Here is a 25515-nt window from a genome sequence, read left to right on the forward strand (position 1 = left end):
CATAATATTGTATTTTTTCGTGATATTCTTCCTCCTGATTTGAAGATTCTTTGACCGGACTTGCACTTTTTCATAGGACCATTATGTCATCATTTAACAATAAAATGTCTGAATGAAACGGCCAAGGACCAATAGATGAATCACTGCTTTTACATTCGTGCATCGTTTGCGGAAAGAGAAATATTGGCAGCTTTGGCAATCTCCTTGAACTTTGAATCTTTTGATAGTAACTTTAGCGGTGTATCAAATTCAACAACCTGCAGCGGAACAAGAAAAGAAATTAAAGAAAAGTCTCTTGGTACCACTCCATGGCTAGGCCTAGAAAAATGGGAGTCGGTCGAAATGTCAAAATGCTGAAAAAAACAGAGCAAAAGAAGATTTTGGCAGTCATTTGACAAAAGAACTTCTCATAAAAAAATAGAATCAGGTGTCAAAATATATTGTCCATTTCAAAATAAAGTCACAAACGAAATGAAAAAAAAGGAGCCCTTTTGATTCTTTACCTTCCCGTCATGCATCACCATGATTCGATCGCAATGCATGATGGTATTCAATCGATGTGCGATCGTTAAAATCGTGCAATTTGAGAACGATTCTTTGATAGTGTCCTGAATCTTCGAATCTAAAACAAAAGAAGTTAGCAATATTAAAATATTATGATGAAAATGAGTCAAAAACAAGCAGCTCAGCCCTCACATCAAATACAACAAAAGCTGCGTACGAGTGCTTATGTCACGCCCTATTATAAAGCCTCATTGAAATTAAAACCATTAAAACCCACACAAACCTGAGTTAGCATCAATAGAGGCAGTTGCTTCGTCAAGCATTAAAATCTGAAAAACATGAAAACATATAAATCAAATTAGAGACAAAATATAATTAAGTGATATCATCATTTGCAAAATTGCATTTTCAAACTGAATGGTAAGAGTACGTTTAAAACAAATCAGCCAATCTGGGCCAGCGTCCATACGTTGCCTCAAAATATTTTTCATTTCAAGTAAACTTAGGTTTACCTTAGTTTTTCGAAGAGCAGCTCTTGCTAAACAAATCAACTGTCGCTCTCCGACCGAAAAATTGGAACCATTTTCCAAAACTTCACTTTCAAGTTTCTCTGGTAAGTTGGACACCTGGCGAAAAACAAGAGCTAAAGATAAAGATGATAATGACCATTTCTTCAAAATTGAACTTTCGTCATTGTTCCATATTTAATACTACATACCGTCAACTGCTCTAACTTGGGACAATTGTTCAAATCTTGTGACGGTTGATTTCTGGACTGTATTTTCACTAACTGTTTAAATCTCTTTAACAACAAGTTCGTTTTGATACTTCAACCAAGTTTATCAATCAAACTTTCACCATCCCATAATCACAACCAAATATATTTTTAAAGCACTTTAAAAGCTCATTTGAAGAAGTAATTAATAATTTAATCACACTCTAGCCCGGGGTCCACTTAAAGCTTTTTGATAGACTGGATGGCGCGATTAAGTACTTCACTGGACTCAGCGTCGTCAAAAATCATCAAAAAGTAAAGTTCAGCCAGAAGTAGACTCTAGTCTAATCACACTCACGCTGCTCACATCTTGACGCCTTTTTGTTGTTGTTTTTCTCTGGAGACTTTTTTCCAGCGTGTGCGATTGATTGACATGTCAACTACCTGGTAACTACCGAATGTCGATAACAGATCTCACAATTTTCGGCGGAAGAACAGACTTTTTTGAAATCTGTTTGGACGCTCGCGCAAATGCGCGTGATCGCATTTACACGTTTCTCGTTGCAAAGATTTGTTCCTTTTGCGACGTGAAGACCTTCCTGGTGAGAGTAGCGTATTCACATTATTTACTATCTATGATTCGCGGTATGTTAACTAAATGACTTTGGAGGTTCGGTGAAATGGTGGCCGAATGGCCTTTCCATTTTTTGTCAGATAGTCCCAAGTTAGAGCAGTTGACGGCAAAATCAAAAGACTATGTTCTATAAGTAGCGGCTGCGTCTGAGATGAGGAAAGGAGAAAGATTTACCATATCTTTGATGTGAGCTTTTTGAAGAGCATCCCATAACTGTTGATCATCGAATTCACGTAAGGGGTCCAAATTGTAACGAATGGTTCCAATGAAAAGGACTGGGTCCTGTGGGATGATCGTCAGTTCTCTCCTCAATGTGTCCAGATCTGAAAAGACAACAAACGAGATAGAGCCGCACCAAAGGGGTAACGACCAAAAACTGAATCAATCATTCTGATATGACTTTGTTTAAAAATTATACATATCAAAAGCATTTCAAAAGCATTAGCATGACGTCATTACACCAAACATGGGACAATAACTCTAATGCCAAAAATTTCATGTTGTTTTCAGGAATAAAATTGTTAAGGATTTGTGGTGACCTGAATATATGGAATATTAATTTTGAATACGTCTTTTGGCTTTGAATAAGAAAAGAAAATTACCCAGTTGTCGGGTGTCGACACCACTGATGCGTATAGTCCCAGAAGACGGGTTCACCAATCGATACATAGCTACTGTGATGCTAGATTTCCCTGCACCTGTTCGACCAACAATTCCTATCTTCTCTTTATCATTGATGGAGAACGTTGTTTCTTTTAGAACGAATGGCAGATGATCACGGTATCGAAGCTGAAGACAAAATATCAATAATTAATCGAAATAAATATCATTTTTAGATAAAAAAAATACTTTAGACCAAGCTATCCGACATCTTTTTTGTTATTGAAAAAAACTGGTATTACATCAAAGAACGAGCTGGTCCTGTTATCTTTATATTGCAGCGAAAATTTAAGAAAATTTCTAAGGGGAAGTTTTGTCTAATCCACCAATTTATTATGTTTCACCAATTGGTCATTTTGAGTTTGTTGAAAAAATATGACTTACAGATACACCTTCAAACTCAATACATCCATTTTGTGGCCAGTTTTCTTTCGTTTTTGGTTCGGTCTTGTTTTTACAAACTCCCGCATCTTCCGGTTTCACGGATCGAATGTAATACAAAAGTCTTTCAACGCTGGTGAAACGTGCTTCAACGTCTGCAATCAGTCGGAATGCAAATTGTAATCTTCCTGTACTCTACAGCGAGTAAGATAGCGAAATTTTTCATTCTCAAAACCAACTTTAAGTTTCCTCACTAATCAGAAAAGTGTATCCGAATACGAAGACTCTACGTTTGGCCCTGAAGTTATGTTTGTTTTTGTTTCTCCAAAAATAAAAGATAAGACTCATCTCGCTCTACAGTACATGTTTTGAGTAGATTATTTCGAACGATGTAAACCAAAGTATTTATAAGCCAAACCTAATTTAAAGACATTAAAAACACTTACTAGCATAGCGTATGAAACACAGAGTGCGCCAACAGAGGCTGGTATGTAATCTCTCATGGCGATCACCAATATGGCGGTAATCAAGGTGCATGCATGACAAAGGAAATCCATATTCAGACCATACCAACGTTGAGAAACTCCAAAATAAAATAAAGCGTTAATGTTCTTATCCAAATGGAGGCGAAATAGCTTAATAAAATGTCTCTCTTTTTGGAAGGTGCGTATGGAGGTTAACCCTTGAAGCGTTGTTGAAAGGTGAGAAAAGACTGGTGATCGGGAGACGTTTTCGATCCTTTTGACCGCGCGGATTGTCTTACGGAAAATGTGGTTCAGTAACAGGAAAGCGATACAAATGAAAAAGAAAGGGATCAAGAACCATGGGATTGCCACACCGATGAAAAAGAGGTAACCAAAACCTCGGGTGAAAAACCTTATAGCAGCGATCATTTTCCCAGGTAGATAACTATCGATTTCATCCACATCTTTAGATAAGCAATTCAAGATTCTTCCAGATGGTGTTGTATCAAAAAACTCCATGGTTGCATTGAAAAGGGCTTTGAAGACGGCGTTATGAAGAAGAGTGGATCCTCGAAGTAGAATCACAACTGTGATGAAACAAGAAGCGAAGGTCACCAAAAGCATGCATGCAGCTATGATACAATACACTGTCATATAATATTCTGTATCAATGTCTTTTATTGTTGATGATAAATTGTTTGAGGTGTTTGAAATATTGACCAGGGGCTGAAAAAATGAAATACTAGTACACGTTTTTTATAAGAACAAACTATATAAGAGCATCAGGCTTTGATGGCCAAAATCCTAAGAACAAGTTATGAACATTTTAAGGCTTTGTGGACTCTAAAACACCCGATTTCTTAGGAAAATAGACAAAAATACTTAAAAAATGGCGAAAATAAGAACATTTTAAGAAAATTTTTTAGGCTTAAAACTCAATTCTCGAAAAAAATTGAGAACATCCTAAGCCTTCAAAAATTTTGGATGTTCTTATAAAAAAACGTATACTGGTTAGCATGTTGCTTGGAATTTTTTAGAGTTTCCAAAAAACATAATAGTACATGTTTTTTTCTTTTTAAGCATTACGCTTATAGGCATAACTAGGCTCATATATGGCAAAAATTTAAGCATATGCTAAACATTACCCTTAAGGGAAGAAATTTTCGCGAGAAGAAATTTTCGCGGAAGAAATTTTCGCGGAATTTAATTTCGCGAATTGGGGCGTAATTCGCGAAATTAAATTCCGCGAAACACACCAAAATTGTTACCAGTGGATACCCCTTAAAACCCACAATAAAAAGTGGTACCCTCTATCTCATTGTTTAGTTGGAGTGTAAGGCTGAAACTTTTTGTGTTGAAAGTACGTTGTCTATGATTGTCTTCCCTAGCAGTGATGTTTTGTAGAAAACAGTTTTCAGTTTTTCACGAGGAAGTGAAAAAGTGCAGTTTTAGCTATTTACCCCTTAAAACCTATAAAATGGTTTTTCTCGAATAACTTTTTACAAAAAAGTTCTTTTGACCTCAAATTTTGAACAGTGATTCACTGTAAAGCTACTAATGTTATGAATATACCATTAGTACCTAAATGATCTCAAAAATATGTGTTAAAATCAAAATACCCCTTAAAACCTACAAAAATAAGGCTAAAAACCACAAAGTCCGACCCTTGCTAACGGGATACTCAAGCTGATGGATACAAATTTGGTGTTGCTTCGTGATTCAATGGTTCAAAGACTTGCTAGAAATTCATTCCCACAACAATATTTTCATTTTTCAGGATTTCATGCCCATAATGCAATTGTGTGTGGTTTTTTCGTCAAAAACGGCTACGAAAGGCCAAAACCTTCATTTGCTTCATTTTTGACCTATGGTTCTAATGTTTTTCTAAATCTCCATCAAATTTGTGACATTTTGGTATGCAACATGACCAGGTTTTGAGAAAGTCGATTTTCAGATTTTATTGATCATCACCATAAAAGTGCTTTAAAGTAGAATTTTAAGGGCCTGTCATTTTCCTTGGGGTCTATTCACGAAGATGAAAATGATTTTTTCATACCTACCATAAGTATAGGTATCTAAAAAGTATAGGTTTTATGACCTTAAATTCAATTGTGTAATTTCTAGGTCCAAAAAACCTGATTTTTTGAAGGGATTTTTGATAAAATTTTGAATAACTTCGAATTTTAAGATACTTTAGCATCTTTAAAATCCTTAAAATTTGGTATTTTATGAAAGAACATTTATAAGAGGTTGTAAAAAAGTGAAACATACCACATAAAATTAAATCTGGTAGTTATGAAAGCCAAAAATGCAACATTGTGGGTTTTAAGGGGTATGTGGTTTTAAGGGGTATCCACTGGTAGATCACGAAATTAAATTCCGCGAAATTCGATATTTTTTCTTCTTCTTTTATTTTGTTGTTTTTGACCAGGTGTTACCAAAAAAGATGGACACAATTGATTTTTAAGCATTATAGCGTGTATTTTTTATCAAATATAAACAAATATATAAACAACTCCGTGATGCTTAAAAGTTAACCTAATTTGATAACTTCTTCTCAATCGCGAAATTAAATTCCGTGAAACTTTTGAAATCGGCTCATTCGCGAAATTAACTTCCGCGAAATTTGCCATTTTGAAACTCTGATTCGCGAAATTAAATTCCGCGAAAATTTCTTCTCGCGAAAATTTCTTCCTTTAAGGTACCTTGAGCTTTCATTTTCAGAATTCTTACTTACATTAATATTCGAGAATTGAGAGAAGTCTTTATTTTTGATCCAATATGACAACCAGTAATCGGACACGATTTGAAGTATCACACCACCACTGTTCGTCAACAAGATCAGAAAAAATGCGATAAAACCTGTCCAAAATTAAATCAAAAGGATTAGTTGAAAGTTTAAACATTATCAAAAACAGGGCTAGGGGGTTTAATTTATTGATTAAGATTTTTTCAGCAGGCTGCTACGCGGGAAAAAGGACGAGTTAGGGTACCAAAAAAGAGCCGGGTTTCACCCGATTGACTGAAAGTCGCATAGATTTTCAGAATAGAATCAAATTGAATATCTAAAAAGTATTTTGAGCTAATCAATATGTTTTCAAAAGTAGCAATTAGAGCATAGCATACCTCCACAATAATTAAAGAAAGTGACATATGTTCCCATAGTAACCGCTCCTTGTGACTTGTGTTCCGCACTGGTGATTTTCCCTAAAAAAAAGATTTAGTAAATAATCTAATCTAGTTATTTTGTCCTCAAAAATCCGATCAAGAAGGTCTGATAAAAAAATTTCTCTAAGTACCTTATTACATTTATATAACTACTCAAGTTATTAACAACTATAACCGTTTAAAAACAAAGTTTGCGCCGAGCTAATTTCGAAAACCCTGCCTTTCGGGTAATAAGGTGAGCTAGTATAATTTTGGTAGGTTTATCCATACCTACTTTGTCATCTCTTAACTAAAAGAATCTTCAATGCCCCAGTTTCAAACAAATCTACCTTTTTCAAGAAGTTTCTGTTCTTCTTCATCACCACAAGGACCTTCATTCTTTTCTTTCTCATCATCATGCATTGAAGGAACCTCGCCTGTGGTGACATGTGGTTTAGTCTCAGCATTATTTGTTTCATTGTCTTCATCATTCTCGTATTCTTTTGTGTATTTCTTTATTTCTGCTGCGAACTCCTACAAACATATGCTTCCAAGGGTTAATTGTAAACACAAAAAATTGTAGAAACTCGTTTTATGACCCCGGAAAATGAAAATTCTTCAAAAATGAAGTAGCTCACAAGTACAAGTAGCGAGCTGAATCAGACAATTTTTGAAGTATCAATCACAACGTAGATAAAAGACAAATCTAAATATTCAAGCTCGACTAAAGTTAAAAAAATGACAAGTAGAAGGCAATAGTGTGTCTTTACCTGGTCATTGGTCATTAAGTCTTGGTATGTACCTTGTTCTACGAAACACCCGTTTTTCATGTAAACAACGTAATCACAATCTTTCAAATACTATGAAGTAGAAAAATAACAATCAGTTCATTTTCAGTAAGCTCTTGTCTTGAAATGTCTCGAAAATCGATACAAATAATGCAATTTTATCATTGTATGCCATCCTGGCACTTGGGCGTAATCTTTGAAGGCCGTGTGATAAAGCAGTCGCATCACAACTTGATTCGAAATAAGACATTGCTTTAGCCGTGCAAATGATTTGAAAAATTCGTATTGAGCTGTATCATAAATCTGAACCTGCAATTGATGGGTCACCATGACAACTGTTTTCACTCGCAATGCATTCTGGATACATTCATCAAAGATATGGAGACCAACGTGAGCATCTACCGCGCTCAAAGGATCGTCCAGTAAGTATAATTCCTAATACGAAAATGTAAAATTCCAAACTTTAAAATACTCAGTACTAAATAAGGTGAACTTGAATAATAACACCCCGTTCTTATACAGATCCGGTATGATTGTTTCAGCCAGTGGGGTGAGAACAAAATTCGATGGGGATTGATATTCCCATGTTTTTTTTGGCTAAAGAATCGAATTCCATTGTTTTCGAGCCAAAAAATTCAGTGGGAATAGAAGAAATAGCACCAATATTTTGAGGATTTGCTTATCTCATTGTTTTCATTGGGGCAATAAGTACATTTTTTTTCGCTGGGGATATTTGGCCAATTTTTCAGTGGCTAGGGGTCCCAGTGGGTCTTTGAGAAGGGGGTGTATAATAGCAGAATTTACACAGACCCAATTGAACCAACATCGAATATGGATATAGAAATCTAGAACGTAGAAGAGTCATTCAAAAAATGTGTCAAACTTACTTTATCGGAGTATAATGCTCTTGCTAAACTCAGCCTTTGCTTTTGTCCTCCACTGAGATTGATGCCTCTTTCTCCAATCTAAACATTATTAAAGTATATTTTATTTAGTATTCACTATGAAACGCCAGAATGATGTCAAGTCTAGTATGAGTGTGTTGACTACTTTTCAAAAGGACCCAGCTGACACACAACGTTGTTTCAACGTTTATCTAATGCTCATAACGTCCAAATAACGTTAGATGAACGTTGAATCCACGTTGTGTCCCAGCTTGGGAATTTTAAAAAAAGCTACCAACACGGCTTTTCAAAAGAATGAGGCTGAATGATGATGTCATCGCCACGAAAAAGAGTTGACCATATTTATGAATCATGAAAAGTCGACCAGAATGTTGATAACATGTTCATAAAAATACCAACCTCGGTAAGATCTCCACTTTCCATGTCAGAAATATCTTTATCCAATGCACAAGCACCACAGATCATGTCAAATCTTCAAAGAAAAATCTTCAAATTCTAAATTTCTTTTTTAAGCCCCTGATACATCTTTGGGAAATATTTGAGAGCTTTAATATCAAAAGAACTTATAGAAACAGGAAAGGAAAGAAATTGAAGAAAAAAACACCTCGAGTTGAAAGCTCTCTGTGGATATAACCGGTAATCGTTTATCACCATGCGACTTTTTTAAGCTATTTGACAATGTTCTCACCTTTCTTTATGGTATGGCAAGCCTAGCAAAACATTTTCACGCAATGTATCATTCATTATCCAAGGCTAACATTTGAGTGAAAGAAAAAGCGAAGATTTCGTTTGAAAGTGAATTAAAAAAAATCATCATGTGATTTAGAAGCATCACCACTGGGCTCTTCCAGAAAAAAAACTGTTCATAGGGGGTGGAAGATATATTGTCCAGGGGCATCGAAAAAATCCTAAAAAACTGCCATGTCCATTGGGTGAATTTTTATTGTCCAGGGGTAAATTTTAGTGTCCAGGACGCCGATTTGATACTTGTCCAGGGATAAAACGCGTGTCCAGGAAGTGAAAAGTCGAAATGTCCGAGGGTAGATCATTGAAAAAATAACATATCCTCCACCCCCATGAACGAATCTTTTCCGGAAGAGCTCAATGCATGAATTGGAAAACATTGCGTGAACAGAAATTAAAAATGAACGTGAAAAAAAATTAGCATGTTTTCGTGAATTGAAGGTTCACTGGGGGGGTCTCCTTTAGAGAAATCCGGACAAAAGGTCTAAATTCATTGAATGTTTACCTGTTGTGGGACATAAGCAATAGACTTGGAAACATTACAAACTCCCTCTAATTGCTCCATCTGTTGAAAGGAAAATAGAAATAAAACATTAACGTCGAATTTGGAGACAGTGTCGACACTAGAGACAGTTAATAGACTTTGAACAAAGAGTTATACGCTCGGAAACAAAAGATATGAAGAAAACTTAGCATGACAGTAAAAATATTTCAAAAGAATAAAAATTTGATAATGAAATAAGCTGTAAAATTCAGACCTCATGCAAAAGAGCCATCAGTAATGAACTTTTTCCGCTCCCCACAGGTCCACATACTCCAATCAATGATTTCTAGAATACAAAGAAATTAAAATCATTAATCATCTTATGGGATAAATACGATCAAATCCTTTTCTAGAAATTTCATTCATAATTTTAAGAGATTCGTAAACCTTTACCTTTTTTACTGTTAAGTGTAATTGGGACAAAACTTTAATTTGTGGATCATTATCTTTTTGATTTAAAAGTGTAGCATCTTCTGTGACAGACAATGTTTGATCTAAAAGCAAAAAAACTGATAATTTAGTTATAAAGTGCTGAATAACAATCGAAAATGTATGATGTTTAAATAGTTTTGGTATATAAAAGAAAGTCAAAAGTCACTGCATGCTTCTTATACCTTCTTGTACACAACTATTTTCAGTGTTCGTTTTGTCTGGATTCTAAATGAAAATGATACTTCTTAAACTAAACTAATTTCAATGTTTCAAAGTCGAAAAAACTATACCAGGGATTTTTAAATGTAGAGAGGATTAAATTAAATTATTATTAAATTTTGATGTATCGTTATTATCAAACATCACATTCGATAAGTTTGCTTTCAGAATAACAAAACAATATTGAGTTTAAAAAACTTTTACCATTCCTTTCTAAACATTTCCCAACTCATTTCCTCAGAAAAGACCACTCTCAGTTTTTAAGGTATTTATCAAGACCTTTTGAGTGTATCAGGTAACGATCCGTTATCGCAGAACGTTTTGGGTCTTGTTTTAAATCAGACCTTAAGGTCTTGATTTTAATAAGACAAGGTCTCAATCGGCTACACAAGAGTTTCAATTCAGACCTTTCATGATACACTAACATCTAAGTAAAAATTAGACCGGCTAAGGTCTCAAAACTAAACCTAAAAGCTTTGAATTCAGACTGATAAGGTCTTTCTTCAAATTATATAAAACCCTATAAAAACTGAGTGTAGGTTACAGGGTTTAAGGTTTTACATCTCGATTCAAGAGATGTTGATTATGAGTTATATCTCTTACATTCCAACAGAAAGAAGCTTTTTGTAATTCAATGACGTCATCTTCATTTGATGGTTCTTCGTACCCAATCTTCCTTTCCTCTAAGTTCATAAAAGCCTACGGATGGAAATGGAAAAATAATTCCAAATAACATAAGACCACACCATTAAGATTCCTTTACTTATTTTATTTTACCCAAAATGCCAATGTCATTTGCCTTTGCTAATTGAAGTTTTTACTCGAATTTTCAGGACAAATGAATATCATGATTATTTTAGTGAAAATTGTAGTGGATTGCAAAATGGAAACGCTGAAAAAGCAATTCATGGTATGTTTCTAACCTCCAGTCTTTTCAGTGTGACAACCAGCTCTGAGCCAGTTCGGAGACCCTGTTGGAAAAATCCCATTGCACTTGAAGCGATTCCAAAGATTGTGAGCATCGTAAAGGTCTGTAGGATAGAAAAAAATATCAAGAAAAATTAGAAACATCAAGTCAAACAGAATTGGAAGATAGAAAGAGTGCATGAAACATGATAATGTATTTCGAAAACCTTTTAGTGAATTAAATTGATACAAGATGTAAAAACATTATTCATAACGCCAATAAAACATTAGTAGATCAGTCGATGAAACAACACAGTGCGGGCTAAGGAACAGATCAATGCTTGGTGAAAATTGAAGGCAGGAGAATACAAAAACCTTTGCGACAGTAATTTCTTCTTCAAGATAAACAGCAGAGATGATTGTGATGACAGGCGCCATGTAACTCAAACAATAAGCCAATGTAAGTCCGAAAGCCTCAATGAAAGCCATACTCTGGATAGAATTTCTTTCTTTACTTCTCAACCCTGAGCGACGTGAAATTTGTGTTCATAAATAAACAGCTCGTTATTACAACCAATGCAATTTACTATTTTAATCATTAGTCAATGAGAAAATTAATCCAAAATATTCAATTTATGCCAAAAGGCTATCGAGGTTGACAATTGAAGAAAAAGAAAACAGATAAAAACAAACCAAAAATTTTCTTCGCAAAGGGCATTTCCCAAGCATACATTTTGATCAATTTTACAAAGGTTACTGCTTCTGTAACCATCTTCACCTTTAAAAAAGAAAAATAAACAGCTTGATTTTTTTGCTATTATCATAATTCATTGAAAACATACAATTTTATTTTAAATTAATCTTACCCTTTCATCAGAATGTTTCATCACTGATCGCCTCTTTCTTGCATATAAACGTCCAAGCAAAATCTAAAAAGTAATCTTTCATTTAAATGGTATAGTATTTGCAATGGTCTAAGTATCAGACTGAATATGAAATTTTAACAACAAATCACTCAGAATTGTTTAATGTTGCATAAATTTGTGGAAAAACCTCGATTTTTACTTCCTTGATTGAACAGATTGAACCAATTTTGAAAAAGTTTTCAGTCTACATTACTGGAGAAGTAAGTTGTAGTTGACGAATTAAAGCATGGTTATAATAGATTCGAAAAAAAAGATAGAATTGAAAAGTCTATTATGACTCATAGAGAAAATCATATCATTTAATAAGTATTTTACTTACAGAAAGTGGAAGATGGAGAAGAAACACACTGGAACCAATGATTGCTGATTTACCAAAATAAAAACCCAAATAAATTGCACCAGCCAACAGCTGAAATGGACCGACTGAAAAGAAAGTAGATTTCATTAATAGGGGTTAATTGGCCGTTACCATCCCATAAGAATCTCTGAATAATCTTGGTAAGTCTGGACCAAGAGCCTGAATGTAGTTTAATAAAATTTTTACGAATTTTTACATACCACCACCCAGACTCTTGGAAGAGGTATTTTACTACCCTGGTAGTAAAGGTTTTTGAGACAATTTGTCATAAAGACCACCTATTTTTTGGTTGCTTTTGGGACTGATTTTACAAAAAAAAGCTATAAAATGATTCTTTCTGTGACACATTTTTCACTTTGTGCAAAAATTAATGTTTTGCCCTTTGAATTAAAGTCTTTTTTATATTGACAAAAAATCTCGAGAAATTTTTATTTGCAGCAAACATTTCCAACAGAAAATTTTTTCGCGTTATAAAGATTTTCAGATTTTTTCAGAAAAGTCATCCAAAAAATTAAAAGAATTACAAAAATAGCTTAAAATTTGCTAATTTTACCAGTTTTAACTACCCAGGTAGTAAATTTTTTCAACATTTAACACATAGATACCACCCATTTTAGTATTTAACTACCCTGGGTAGTAAAAATTTTTTTCGAATTTTCGTCACACCACCACTGTAGTAAACGTCATTATGTCTGAGATTTTACTACCGACCCCCCCTGGTGTGTAAGCGCAGTAAAGGGTAGTGCAGTGGTAGAGCATCTGTCTACGATGTTCAAGGTTGTGGGTTCGATCCCCAGCAGGGTCATACCAAAGAAAATGGTACTTGATGCCTCTCTGCTTGATGCTCAGCAATTAAGAGAAGGGTCCAGGTGAAGCAATCCAGGGAGAAAGAGTGGCGCCTTCCCCTACCTTTGGGTAGATAGTTGAAAGAGGAGCCTTTGGGTCGCCTCTGACTGCGGTTGCAGACTTACTAAGCGTAGTAAGAGTAAAATGAAATTTGAAAATTAAAAGTTACAGAGTGATGGTATTTAGTTGATAGAAAAAGAACTGTGATATTAACAAAGTTTACATATTTTTTAACAGCATTTTCAGGAGAGACTAAAAAAATAATTACTTACAAAAAGCCCCACAAACAAAAAAAGATGCTTCATAAAGCCGAGTTGCATCGTTTGAACAAAGGTTGACAAACTGAAAAAATAAAACTGAATCTTAATTGAAGCAAATGAAAGCTAAGACCATTTTCATCTGCACACCCATTACAAATACTACTACCTCATTTTCATAAAATTGTGGAAAGGAAAGGATTTTTGGATTCGTACGTAATATTTGGTAATATTTTCTTGTAAACTAAGAGTAGATAAAATTGGAATTGGCAAAGATTCTGTTTTCAGTACTCTTACAAAATTTTACTGTTTTGAATTAAAAAAAAATAAGAATAAAAACCTCTCCAATAGATTTATATCCAGTTGATTTAATCTTCAGTGATTTCTCATAGATCATTGTTAGAAATGCTGATTTAACATAACATCCAAGTCGAAAGCCAAGATGCATTGCCTGTTGCTTGAATATTGACACTATAACCATAGTGCATACCAAAAAGGCAATCTGTAAAAAGCAAACAATAATTCAATCTTATTTTTCAATTGCTTACATAGCACAGGACTCTTAACTGGGATTTTTGGAACATTATTTTTAACAGAGAAATCAGGCCTTTTTAACAAAGAGATATTACATTAAGTCGGTAACAATGTAGTCTTAAAGACTAGGAATTTATCTCTTTTTTGATTGCAACCATATTTTGGATAAGCGTACCTTTTCAACACTTTGCTGCATATCTATTTTATCAGATGCTAGGTAGTCGAAGAAAGCTCTTGTAGCTAAAGCCTGAAACAAAATCATCAAAAATAAATTTGAGCTTAATACCCATAACTAACGAAAAACACCTGCTTTATACTTTAGAAAATTAATCACTTTAACCTAAGTCTCCACAATCTGATTTTTTGTTTTGTTGTAACTCAAAAATTAAAAAAAAATTGGACACAAGAGAAAAAATAATACCTTAAAGGAAGAAATTTTGGCGGAAAGAAAATTTGGCGGATTTGGCGGATTTGACTGAAATCCGCCAAATTAAGTTCCCGCCAAAATTTCTTTTTTCCGCCATCTACCAAATTAAATTCCCGCCAAATTAAACATTTTTAAAAAATGATCTCTTTTAAGGTGTTTTTGCTATTGTTTCGTTGTTTTCACGCCATGTTAAGGTTAAATTTTTAAGCGACCGCTTAATTAAATTCCCGCCAAATTTAGCTTTTTCGTCCATCCGCCAAATTAAATTCCCTCTGAAAAAACTTTTTTGGCCATCCGCCAAATTAAATTCCCGCCAAAATTTCTTCCTTAAGGTAGACCTGACACAGCTGTTACATTTCCAGTGAACTCAATTTTAATAACTAAGAAAAACTAATTTCTTAAGGGAAAAGAACATTCCCCTGATAAAAGAGTAAGGTAATAATACAATAACAATAGCTTACCACAGCAATGAAATGTGCAATGTTGGCTATTGCATGACATGCTGCTGAAACAAGAACTTTTGACATGCTTAATTTCATAAAGATGATAATCATTGATACTTTTTTAGTTGTTGGAAATTTTTCTTTCAGTTTCTCACATGTGTAGTCAGCTTTCAACTCTGGACTTATTTCACCCAAGTCTTCTTGCTCCAAAGTTTTCTTTGATCCAAGTTTTATAAGATGAGTAACCCAGGTGAAAAGGAAAACTTGGATGAAGCCATAATTCTCCAAATGAGGTTGTTCTCTGAAATAAGAATATCCATTAAAGCTCAAACTAGCAACAGGATCAAGCTGGCACCCCTAAGGCTGCACAATAAAAACACTGCATTTTTTGTTCACTACAGAGTTATTCTTGTGAGAGGTAATCAAAATTTTCAAAAATGTTCTTTTTAACATGTTCTTATTTTCACCATTTTATGAATAAGAAAATAGGTGATTTAGGGTTTGCAAAGCCTTGAAATGTTCTTAAAAAGTTGTTCTTAATATCATAGCCATTGAAGCCTTATGTTCTCATATATTTTATTCTTATAGCTATTATACTGTTGACGAGAGAGTTAGATTACACCCACACACCCCTTCTCATAACCTTATGAAGTGTCACAGATAACCTTTTGTTGAAAAAATGTATAGATGTAATCTGGCTCTCTCACTAACAGTATAACAGAAAATTTTCAGAGCCAGATATTTTTGCTAATACATAAGCTGGGTTAAAATGTATATAATTAGTCAATAACTATATTTCTGTCCATTGTTTGTATCTATGCAGTTGCAAGTACATGGAATTATTTTCACATCTCAATCAAGAAAGTAAAAGTCTCTGAAGTGTAGTATACCAGTGGCGTCACTAGGGTGTCGCTCCTGAAGACTCAGCGACACCCTTTTTTGACAAACAAAAGTTTTTGAAAGACAAGAAATAAAAAGCGCTGGTAAGAGGACGACACGTCGCCTTCAATGGGCGGTTTTCAATTGGCGGCGATGTTTTCAATTGGCGGCGATGTTTTAAATTGGCGGAGATATTTAGATTTTAATAAATTTACAGCACCGAATCAAAATTCAGTATTGCGATTCCTTAGCTTAATAGAGCTCGGTAGAAATGAAGACAGCTCCGGGACCGTAAAATAAGAAATTTTTCTTCACTTTGGCCTTCGTCTGCACAAAAACAATGACATGGCTACCGACTGTTTACTGTTATCCTCTTTGTTAAATTGTTAGCAGAACAAAAGAGGTCTCGTCGGTGACCGTAAATTATAATTATTTTATCAGAAAACGAGTAGAAGAGGATGGGACTCATTGAATGCAAGATCTGGACCCAAGATCTTTCTTTGATTATATTATGATGTGAGACTATTACCATGAGAGAGCCGAGAGATATATTTGGAATACTGTATCAGAAAAATTTTTCAAGACCTGATCCCGACCTGATAGTGCTTCTCTTGTTTTTGGGAAGAATTGAACTGATGAAGAAAAAAGAATGCTATTATTCGTCGTAAAGACAGCAAAAGTTGCTTGTTTCCAGAATGGCAAATAATAAAGTAAAGATTTGTGATTGAACATTGACTATCGTATGTGGCAATATATAAGAGAGAGTACTTGTACAGATCCTATGCTGTAGTTCTGTATTCTGATTGGATTGCATGAAATGATATTGTATTATACTGTAATGGATAGATGATAGACAGTTCTTGGTTTTTGACTGGTTTTGGTTTCTTGTTGTTTTATGAATTTGAGACTTTATGCTCGATTTTACAGACAATGACATCTTTCGTTTTCGAAGAACATAAAATTGTCGGTGCTTATTTTCAGTGACAGCTATACGAGATCAAGACTCAAGAAAATGTTTTTTTTGGGGGGGATTGATTACATTGTTTTGTATACGGTATTTTAGCCTGCTAGTCTAAAGTAATTTTTATTTATTTTGTTGAAGGTTATTTTTATGATGAGCTTTGTAAAAATCATACAAAATACTTTTATGTCAAATAACAAAATTATCACTCAAGAAACGAATTTGTCTCTGTTGACTTTTCCATATAACACGAACATAACTTTTTGAAAAAAATGAACAAATTTTTCATTCACTCTCCATCGGCACACTTTACAATAGAATTTCATTTTATATTTTACAAAAGGAGCGCATAAACTGTAAGACGGAGAGTTTGTTTATCTAATCTTACAATAAGAGCCAATCAGAAGATAGAAAAAAAGACAAAATAAAAAAGTTCTAAATAATGTTTTGATACAGTTTGATATTATGTTCTGTGTGAGGTGTGATTTCATATTTTTGTCAGTTGATAAGCTACCAATTTACTGTCCCTAAGCTAGTTATTCAGTCACAACTTAACCATCAGATTTATCCAAGTGACTGAATCAAACTAGCTTAGATTTCTAGGCTAATAGTACATATGAGAAAGAGTAATATATAGCGGTACCATTTTAGTTTCGTCCGGGAATTTCCCTAGGACAAAAGGAATTTCCCAAAGGGCAATATCATTCTTTTAGAAACCACAAGCTATTATTACGACACTCAATCTTTGAATATTTTCGATCAAATGTGTGGCTCTGCCACCCATTCAACAAATGGTAAACTCGTCTAATGGTGAGTTGCAGGTTAACCACGTGCAATGTGGCCTGTGTTTGGGGTTCACAGGTATTGGGTCCGCAGCCCATAACGTCCCCCGGTTGTTTGGAAGTATTTGGGCGTTGTATTTTAACACCGCCCTAATGAAATTAACAACCGCCTTCTAACCCCCCATTTGAAAATTGAAATTGGCGACACCCCTTGAAAATCCTGGCTACGCCACTGTATACAGTGATTGAAATAGCGAACTAGATAAAAAAAATCACGACCGGAAATCTTTTGGAATTTGTGAAAATGACCGACCAATATTTGAGTGACTTAAACTAATCTTGATGTTTGGTTATTCATGGAACTATCTACTTTATTACTAGTTTCTCAGTAGTTCTTTTCTAGTTTCTATGTCACTTGAACTTTATTCCTCCGTAACTTTCTTCTCTAAGTTCTTCGTTACTCTTAGAACATTTTCAAAATTTTAATAAACGGGAGGTTCTAATAAGGTTCGGGGGGCTAAAAATTTTTTTAAAAAATTAACAAGCGAAGCGCCTGTTTATTTGGAACCTAAGAGTACTTTAACTTTATTCTTCTCTGATTTCTTTGTTACTTTAACTTTATTCCTCCGTAACTTTCTTCTCTAATTCCTTTGTTACTTTAACTATATTCCTCCGTAACTTTCTTCTCTAATATTCCTTTCGTTATTTTAACTTCATTCCTCTGTAATTTTGTTCTCTAATTCTTTTGTTACTTGAACTATATTTCTTCTTATGTAAACTCTATTCTTTGTTACGTGAATTCTTTGTAACATGAACATACATTCTTTTCCTTGTTAACCTTCTTTTCTAACTTTTTAATAAAAACAAGGGATGTCGATAGGTTGTAGACCAACTTATGGTAGGATACATCTTTGGTCAGTCTAAACTTAAACTCCTATATCAGGATCAGAAGCTAGGCTAGTCTTACCTCTTTTATCATTCCCTTAAGAGCCATTTTCTGTAAAAATCAGGCAGGTCGAGGAAGTGATATCCTCAGATTTTGCCAATTTTTGGATATTTTGCTCAAATACATGAAAATAACATCCTGTGAAAATTTTTTTGAAAAATCTTTTTTCTTTCCCAAGATATGGGCCTTTCAAATAATGAAATTGGGTGGAATCTAGCATAAATGGTTCTAAAAAATCAATGTTGCACTGAAATTCTGTACGATCCTCTGTAAAGTACTGTAGTTGGCCCAGCGCTAGCGAGTGGGCCTTTAAAGAGAGTGTCACTATTTTTTTTCCGTGTTTCCTTCTGTGTGTCCGTTTTGGTAGAAACGGCGCTTTATACCAGTAACACACTTTTTGCCGTCTGGAGAGGGAAAAGCTTGCGAAAGTCGGGTACTGGCTAAAAAAGATATATTTTCTGATTTCGCGCTCCTTAAACAACAAACGTTTTCAAAACAAAACAGATACAAGATGGCGGTTGAAGCGAGGAGATTGATTTCATGTGTTGATTCTTACTTTCTTGAACATTTTCTTTGCTTTAGTGGTCAAGAGACTTTCAAACCAAAGAAACTTTGTAGTGATTTTTTTTTGTAAACTTTTTCAACATTCTGTCATATGTTATAGTTTTCATAAAGTGAAAATTCTATACCTTAAATCAATTTCTGACTTTCACTTTTAGTTTCTTGTTTTCAAAAAGACTTGATTCTGGAATTTGCTGATGAACACTAAAATGGAGTTCATGTGTAAATTATAGCAAGATTGGAACTTTTTCAATCATACTACGTGTGAAAATGGTTATTTCTAGATCTGTCTCGTTTAACGAATTGGTGGCTTGATTTTTCAAACTCGACACGGAATTATTTCAAATACCGATTAAATGGAATATTGCAATGGAGACTAAGATGCAGCTCATGTGTAAATTTGAACAAGATTGGAACTTTTTCCATGATGCTACGTGTGAAAATGGTTATATATTTCTAGATCTGTCTCGTTCAACGAATTGGTGGCTTGATTTTTCAAACCCGACACAGAATTATTTCAAATACCGATTAAATGGAATATGGCAATGGAGACTAAACTGCAGCTCATGTGTAAATTTGAACAAGATTGGAACTTTTTCCATGATGCTACATGTGAATATGGTTGTTTCTGGATCTGTTGTGTTTTACGAATTGGCGGCTTGATTTTTCAAACTCGACACAGAATTATTATAAATACTAATTTTAAATGGAATATGGACATGGTAAATGTAGACTAAAATGCAGCTCATGTGTAAATTTGAACAAGATTAGAACTTTTTTCATGCAATGATGTTGTTTCTTATGGAAGTTGAATTTAATGATATTTTGAATTTGATTGTTTACCTTCGGGTAGAAAGTTTCGAGCTTTCAACATTCAATTTATTTTTGATTGACTACTGTACATTATGTTTCGTTTATTTTTTCACTTCCCTGTTCTAAGAAATGAAGAAAGGGAGAATTATCCTTGTCGACTTATTTTTCATTTTATTTTGCTCGACGCAGTAAAATTTCAAATCCTTTGGACATCCCTTTCCTGAAATCTTGTTAAACATTTTTTGGAATTTTTGGAAATCGCGTAAATTACGCTTTTGCTGGGCCTTCACGCCTAACGGGCTTCTTGTTAAAGTTCATCTGTAAGGCAGCATAAATTTCTTCAAAGTTCTTTTCTAAGTCTGTGTAGTATATACAATGACAACACAGTACAAAGGTATGAAATGCAAGAAGAGACTTCCCTTCAAAGATCAATTGCAAATAATTTTCAGCATTTGAAAACAAAGAAAAACAAGAGACTTAGCGTTTTTTCTTAGTGGTGAAATTCCTTGTCAAAAGCCTCATTTCACCTGTTAAAAGAACCTTCAACTTCTATGCTAAGTACCCCCACTTAATTTTCTCTTAGTATTTCCTCTGCAATAATGTTAAAAACATTAGAATCAATTTGATTTGATTTAGGGTTTTGCAACAAGCATCAGCCAAAGTTGCTTCCACGTTACCTGTTGGGTTTTGCTATTTCTGTCTCTGCGACCCTAATTTGCTCTAAAATTCAGTGAAAATTGTGTCCAAGACTTTGATATTGCAATCTAAGACATTTACCATGGTCTGAAACCACTAGGAAACAGTTTGGAAAATTTTGATAAAGCTGGATGCCTGGTTGCTAGGGAAAAACAATGCGTTGCTAAGGGAAAAATTGGCTAAGTTAGCAAAAAGCTATGTTTAACCGCCATTTTAGGGCGTGGCCTTAAGTGTCACATGAAAATTTTAATTGAAAGTTAAAGATGACCATAAAGACTTAAGAAATATACAAAAATATCAATGTGACACTTGTGGCCAGGCCAGCTAATTGCTCTTAAAATCTATTCAAAATTAGAAATGTTGTGATTTCAGGCAATGATTTCTAGCCATGGGGTCAAAAAACTTTTCTCAAAACGCCATTTTTTCAAAGTACCCATGGATTTCTTCCAGGAAAATATGTTTTGAAATGAATCTTAAACTTGATCATGTCTAAAATTGCTCTTGAAGTCAAAGATTTATCAAAAGTGCACTTTTTTGGGCAAATTGGCCCAAATTTTAAAGGCTCATATCTTGGGAACGAAAAAAGATTTTTCAAAAAATTTTTCACAGGATGTTATTTTCATGTATTTGAGCAAAATATCCAAAAATTGGCAAAATCTGAGGATATCACTTCCTCGACCTGCCTGATTCTGCCTGATTTTTACAGAAAATGGCTCTTAATACAATACAATGCTGACAAGTTGACACAACATGTTGACAAGTAATCCCTGAGCTGAGAGAAGTTTATAAAAACGAAAGAGGTCTCTTCTACTGATTGCTTCTTCACAGCTATTTATCAAATTTCCACCAATGAAATTGCCGCATTTCTCACAGCCCTTATTTTTGGCACACGTGGTCTCTCAGTGCCTTGCACGTCGAGTGGCTGTAAAATCTCACCCTTCATATATCTGTTTCAATCCGTGATCCTAAGGCTTAGGTTTTTTCTCATCTTCAATTTTCTGAAGAAAGCCGGAATTTGATGCGAGAGTTAGATTGTCAACAAAGTGCCATAAAAAAATCATTGAATAAAAAAAAGAACTTTAAATCTTAAATATTTTCATTTTGAAGAATTAAAAAGTGAAAGATGAAAAGGTTTTATTTTTTATTGGTTCAATCGAAATAGGGGATTGGAAAACTTTCTATGTTTGTTTTTTTGCACAAACCCCTTAACTTTGGGCAAGCACCCTGTTGCTAAGATATTGGCTTGAAATCGAAAGTGAAACCACTGAAAACTAAAGTACTGTAAAATTGGCCAGCACTCCAAATCCTGTAATTTTGATATAGAAGTTTTAGTCTATACTGTTGGTTAAAGTTTGGAAACAATTGGATAAACCATTCTTGATAAATTCAATTTTTAGTTTTGATGACGTCATCGATTATGACGTAATAATCAGCTTTTTTGTTTTTTTGCAAAAATCAGCAAAAAAACAATTAGGTTACACATCACGTTAGAAATTACATCATAGTACCCTTCCGTTCAGTAATTTGTTTGGTTATTTTCTATCGACTAATGCGATCTAAAAATTATGGTAATTTTCAGTTTTTGAGACATGCCATAACTTACCCGAGATGGTTAAAACAAACACACCATCACTGTGTTCACAATATTCAATTCAATTTTCAATTCAATTCAATCCTAAGTAATTTATTCACCTGCATTAAATAATAATTAAATACATTTACAAAGGTTTTTTCAAGCAATAAATTATGGGGAATGCAGGCCAGGAGTCCATCCAATAGACTTAACGTCTAATAAAATGGAATGAACACCTGGTCGCGTGAGCTGGTCATGTTGATATATCATTATAGACAGGCAGCTGAGGTCACAAAAAAATTGGACGGGTGCGAACAATCCCAAACCACTTTTAATTGAAAATATACAACCTAAATATCTAGAAACCATCAACCGGAGTTGTTGAAATTACTTACCGGACGTGTCCGGTAATATTTTAGTACCTGATGACGTCATGCGTGCCCATAGGCTAACTGAAAAAAATTTGAGAACCAACATAGACATATTATATACCGATCGAAGCGTTTTTTAACGCAGATTAAGAAAATGGTCAGTAACCATATCTGAAAATTTTGCTATAAAAAGTTAGAACGCTTTTCCTTTATGTCCGTAACGTCAATTTTACCTGTCCGAGACGAAAAAAAAATCAAAAATTCAAACTTATCAAAATTGAAATCCAAGACCGCCATTCGAAAGCTCTCAAAAATCGATATAGAAGACTTTTAAGTGGATATATATGATTTCTCAACCTAACTCGAGAAAATCGATCCTAAAGAAAGTGTAAATATGACGTCACCAAAACTTCGGAAGCTTTTAACTTTTTATTATCAAATTTTCAGACATAGTTACTGACCTTTTTCTTAGTCTACGTCAAAAAATGCGTCGATTGGTATATAATATGTCTATGCTTTTTTTCATAAAAATTTTCATTTTGCTTGTGACGTCATCAAATACGAAAATATTTTAGGACGCGTCCGGTAATTATTTTCAAACTGTCCGGTTGATGATTTTGTGTTCAGAAAGGTCGTATCTATCAGTTAGCCACACTAGCGTCCCGCCAAAATGCGTATCAAAGATTAATGCAGCGAGAGCGCTATATCGTTTACTTGACTCTCAAGCAAAAAAAATGCACCGCAAAATTTCTAAAGGGATTCATGAAAAAATAACCCGGCGCTTTTTAATGAAATTAACATTTTCAAAAACTTTGAGAAATCGCCTAAAATTTGTGCCATAGATGAAAAAATTTGAGCCAAGCCAACCTTGAAAACTTATTTGAAGATCAACTTCCCAAGAAAAAGATCTACGGGGGAGGCGGAACCCACCTAGATCCGCGCACTGCCGGATAGGCTATCTCCCGGAAATTTTGCCGGACCTCAAACAATGACCCATTTACATGTGCGTAATTGTTTTACTTTAGCGTATAAACAAGGCCTTAAAAATCAAAGCGCTGTCTCGGGAATTGAATGACAAATTTTAGTTGGTTGATTTTGGCTGCTGCACGTTTTTAGTTTTAATTATTATTGTCTTGCGAACTTGATTCAGGTAACTCTCATCCTTGTTGTTGAAAAGTATCCTGTAGATGACTGATGTTGTTTTTTCTGAAAGCTAGATTTCTTAGTGTGACTAACTGTCTATTGAAAACAACTGTTTAAAGTTTGCTCGCAAACTTTGTAGCTACTGCACTTTTTTATGTGACCTCAGCTGCCTGACTATTATGGTTATGGATGTAAAAAACATTATTAAAAGTGTAAATAAAACATTAAAAGTGTCTACAAAATATCTACCTCTTATAATGAAATTTTTGGCAAAAGTGATAAACTTGACATCAAAATGAAACTTACTTTTTGGTGAGACCAAATTTGCATGGTATGAAATATTTTCCCCACTTCTGAAACCAAGTTTTTTTGACAAAAATATCTCCACCTTCTTTGATGTCTTCCATTTTCTGCACAAAGCGAAAGTAAAATGCGATAGTCCCGCTGCTGAGATCGAAAAAAGTGGCTAGAAAGCGATTTTCGTGATACATCTCTTAGATCTAACTTTTTTTGGTGGAAACTCGCGAATTAGTATGTGTAGATTACAAAATCGAAAAGTTTCCGCGATTTTCTAGTGCAAGTGTCGAGAAAATCGACTTAAAAGTTGACTTTTATCGAGTTAATCGATTTTAATCGATTTTCATGAACTTAACAGTTTCTAGGTCATGAGTTTTCACTTTTATGATGCATTTTGCTTGTAAATACTAAAAGCCATCAAAATATTACACTAATAATTAATTCAAGCGATGAAAATGTAGAAAAAACGGCTAAAATCGATAAAATCATCGACAAAACATCGAATGTCAACTGAAAAACTCCGAATGAGTCTGTAGACTTCAAAAATTGTCTGATTTGGCTTAAATTTTGCACACTTGGCCCTTGGGTGAATATCTGCAGATCTAAGTTTTCATTTTTTGAAAATTCTGATTTTTGGGGTCTGGGGACGAGTTTTTCGTCAAAACGAGGCTGAAACTTAGGGGCGGCCTGCAGACCTCAACAATGGTCAGAATTGCTGAAATTTTGCACACTTGGCCCTTGGGTGAATATCTACAGATATAATTTGTCATTTTTTGAAAGTTTGGATTTTTGGGGTCTGGGGACGAGTTCTTCGTCAAAACGAGGCTGAAACTTTAAGGCACACTGTAGACTTAAAAATGGTTGGATTTGTCTAAAATTTTGCACACTTGCCCTTGGGTGAATATCTGCAGATCCAATTTTTCTTTTTTTGAAAATTTGTATTTTTGGGGCCTGGGGACGAGTTTGGGACGAATTTCTCGTCAAAACGAGGCTGAAACTTTGGGGCAGCGTGGCAGTATTTTGAAGCAGACTTGTTCCCTTGGCTGAATGTTTTGGGCAACAGTTTACATTTTATATTACATAAACTCTGGCACAAAGGGCCTGGAAGCAAGCGTCCTAAAAGAAATATTCGCAATTTTTAAAGGTCAGATGCAACTTCTTTTCTTCAAAGATATTGATTGCGATGTTTTTAAGGTCTTCACTTTTTTTGATGAAATTGTCTTTTATTTGACTGAACTTCATCATGATCGAATTTCGTGTCAAATAAAGTAAAAGGTATAGAAGTCGTACGGCAGGTATGCTAAAAATTCAAGGGAAAATCTCATTTTTCTCTTTTGCTAAATTCTTAAGCTTTGTCTGCCGCAGTTATTTAAAATGTCGCGCATCCTAGCTTTTGTTTTGAAGAAATAAATAAACATGCTACTGCCTTGAAGAAAAATTCTTATCTTGACAACCATTTCCTGCACTCACCACGAGCAATGAAGTCCATTGTTGAGATGACATATCAATCCCGATGATTAAAAATCTATCGAAAATTGCACCTCTGTCTCAATAACTGGGTAAAGATTTTTAAGTGGCGAAATATAATGCAAAATCCTACTGTTCTACTTTAAAAGTAGAGATGGAGATTCAGCCCCAAAAGTTTAGTTTTTCCTCTGG

The 25515-nt window shown here is 34.3% G+C and overlaps 1 protein-coding gene across 1 annotated transcript; it reads right to left on the bottom strand.

Moving 5' to 3' along the window:
- Positions 1–23987, bottom strand: LOC136815946 (ATP-binding cassette sub-family C member 5-like). Its single transcript, XM_067072374.1, has 31 exons — positions 23866–23987; positions 14853–15135; positions 14140–14211; positions 13771–13932; positions 13446–13515; positions 12289–12392; positions 11910–11972; positions 11737–11821; positions 11419–11567; positions 11061–11168; positions 10741–10836; positions 10101–10143; positions 9880–9980; positions 9701–9772; positions 9448–9507; positions 8887–8951; positions 8598–8670; positions 8181–8258; positions 7603–7728; positions 7276–7365; positions 6856–7039; positions 6485–6565; positions 6096–6220; positions 3341–4084; positions 2898–3089; positions 2456–2642; positions 2028–2176; positions 1017–1130; positions 788–833; positions 504–622; positions 1–257 (listed from the first exon to the last, which is right to left on the bottom strand). Exons 1-31 carry the CDS (start codon positions 23964–23966, stop codon positions 150–152), a joined length of 4050 nt encoding a protein of 1349 aa, XP_066928475.1. The 5' UTR covers positions 23967–23987; the 3' UTR covers positions 1–149.
- Between the last annotated feature and the right edge of the window lie 1528 nt (positions 23988–25515).

The sequence above is a fragment of the Clytia hemisphaerica genome, unplaced genomic scaffold (assembly GCF_902728285.1).
Source record: "Clytia hemisphaerica strain Z4C2 unplaced genomic scaffold, Clytia hemisphaerica genome assembly, whole genome shotgun sequence".
In the NCBI taxonomy this organism is placed as follows: Eukaryota; Metazoa; Cnidaria; class Hydrozoa; order Leptothecata; family Clytiidae; genus Clytia; species Clytia hemisphaerica.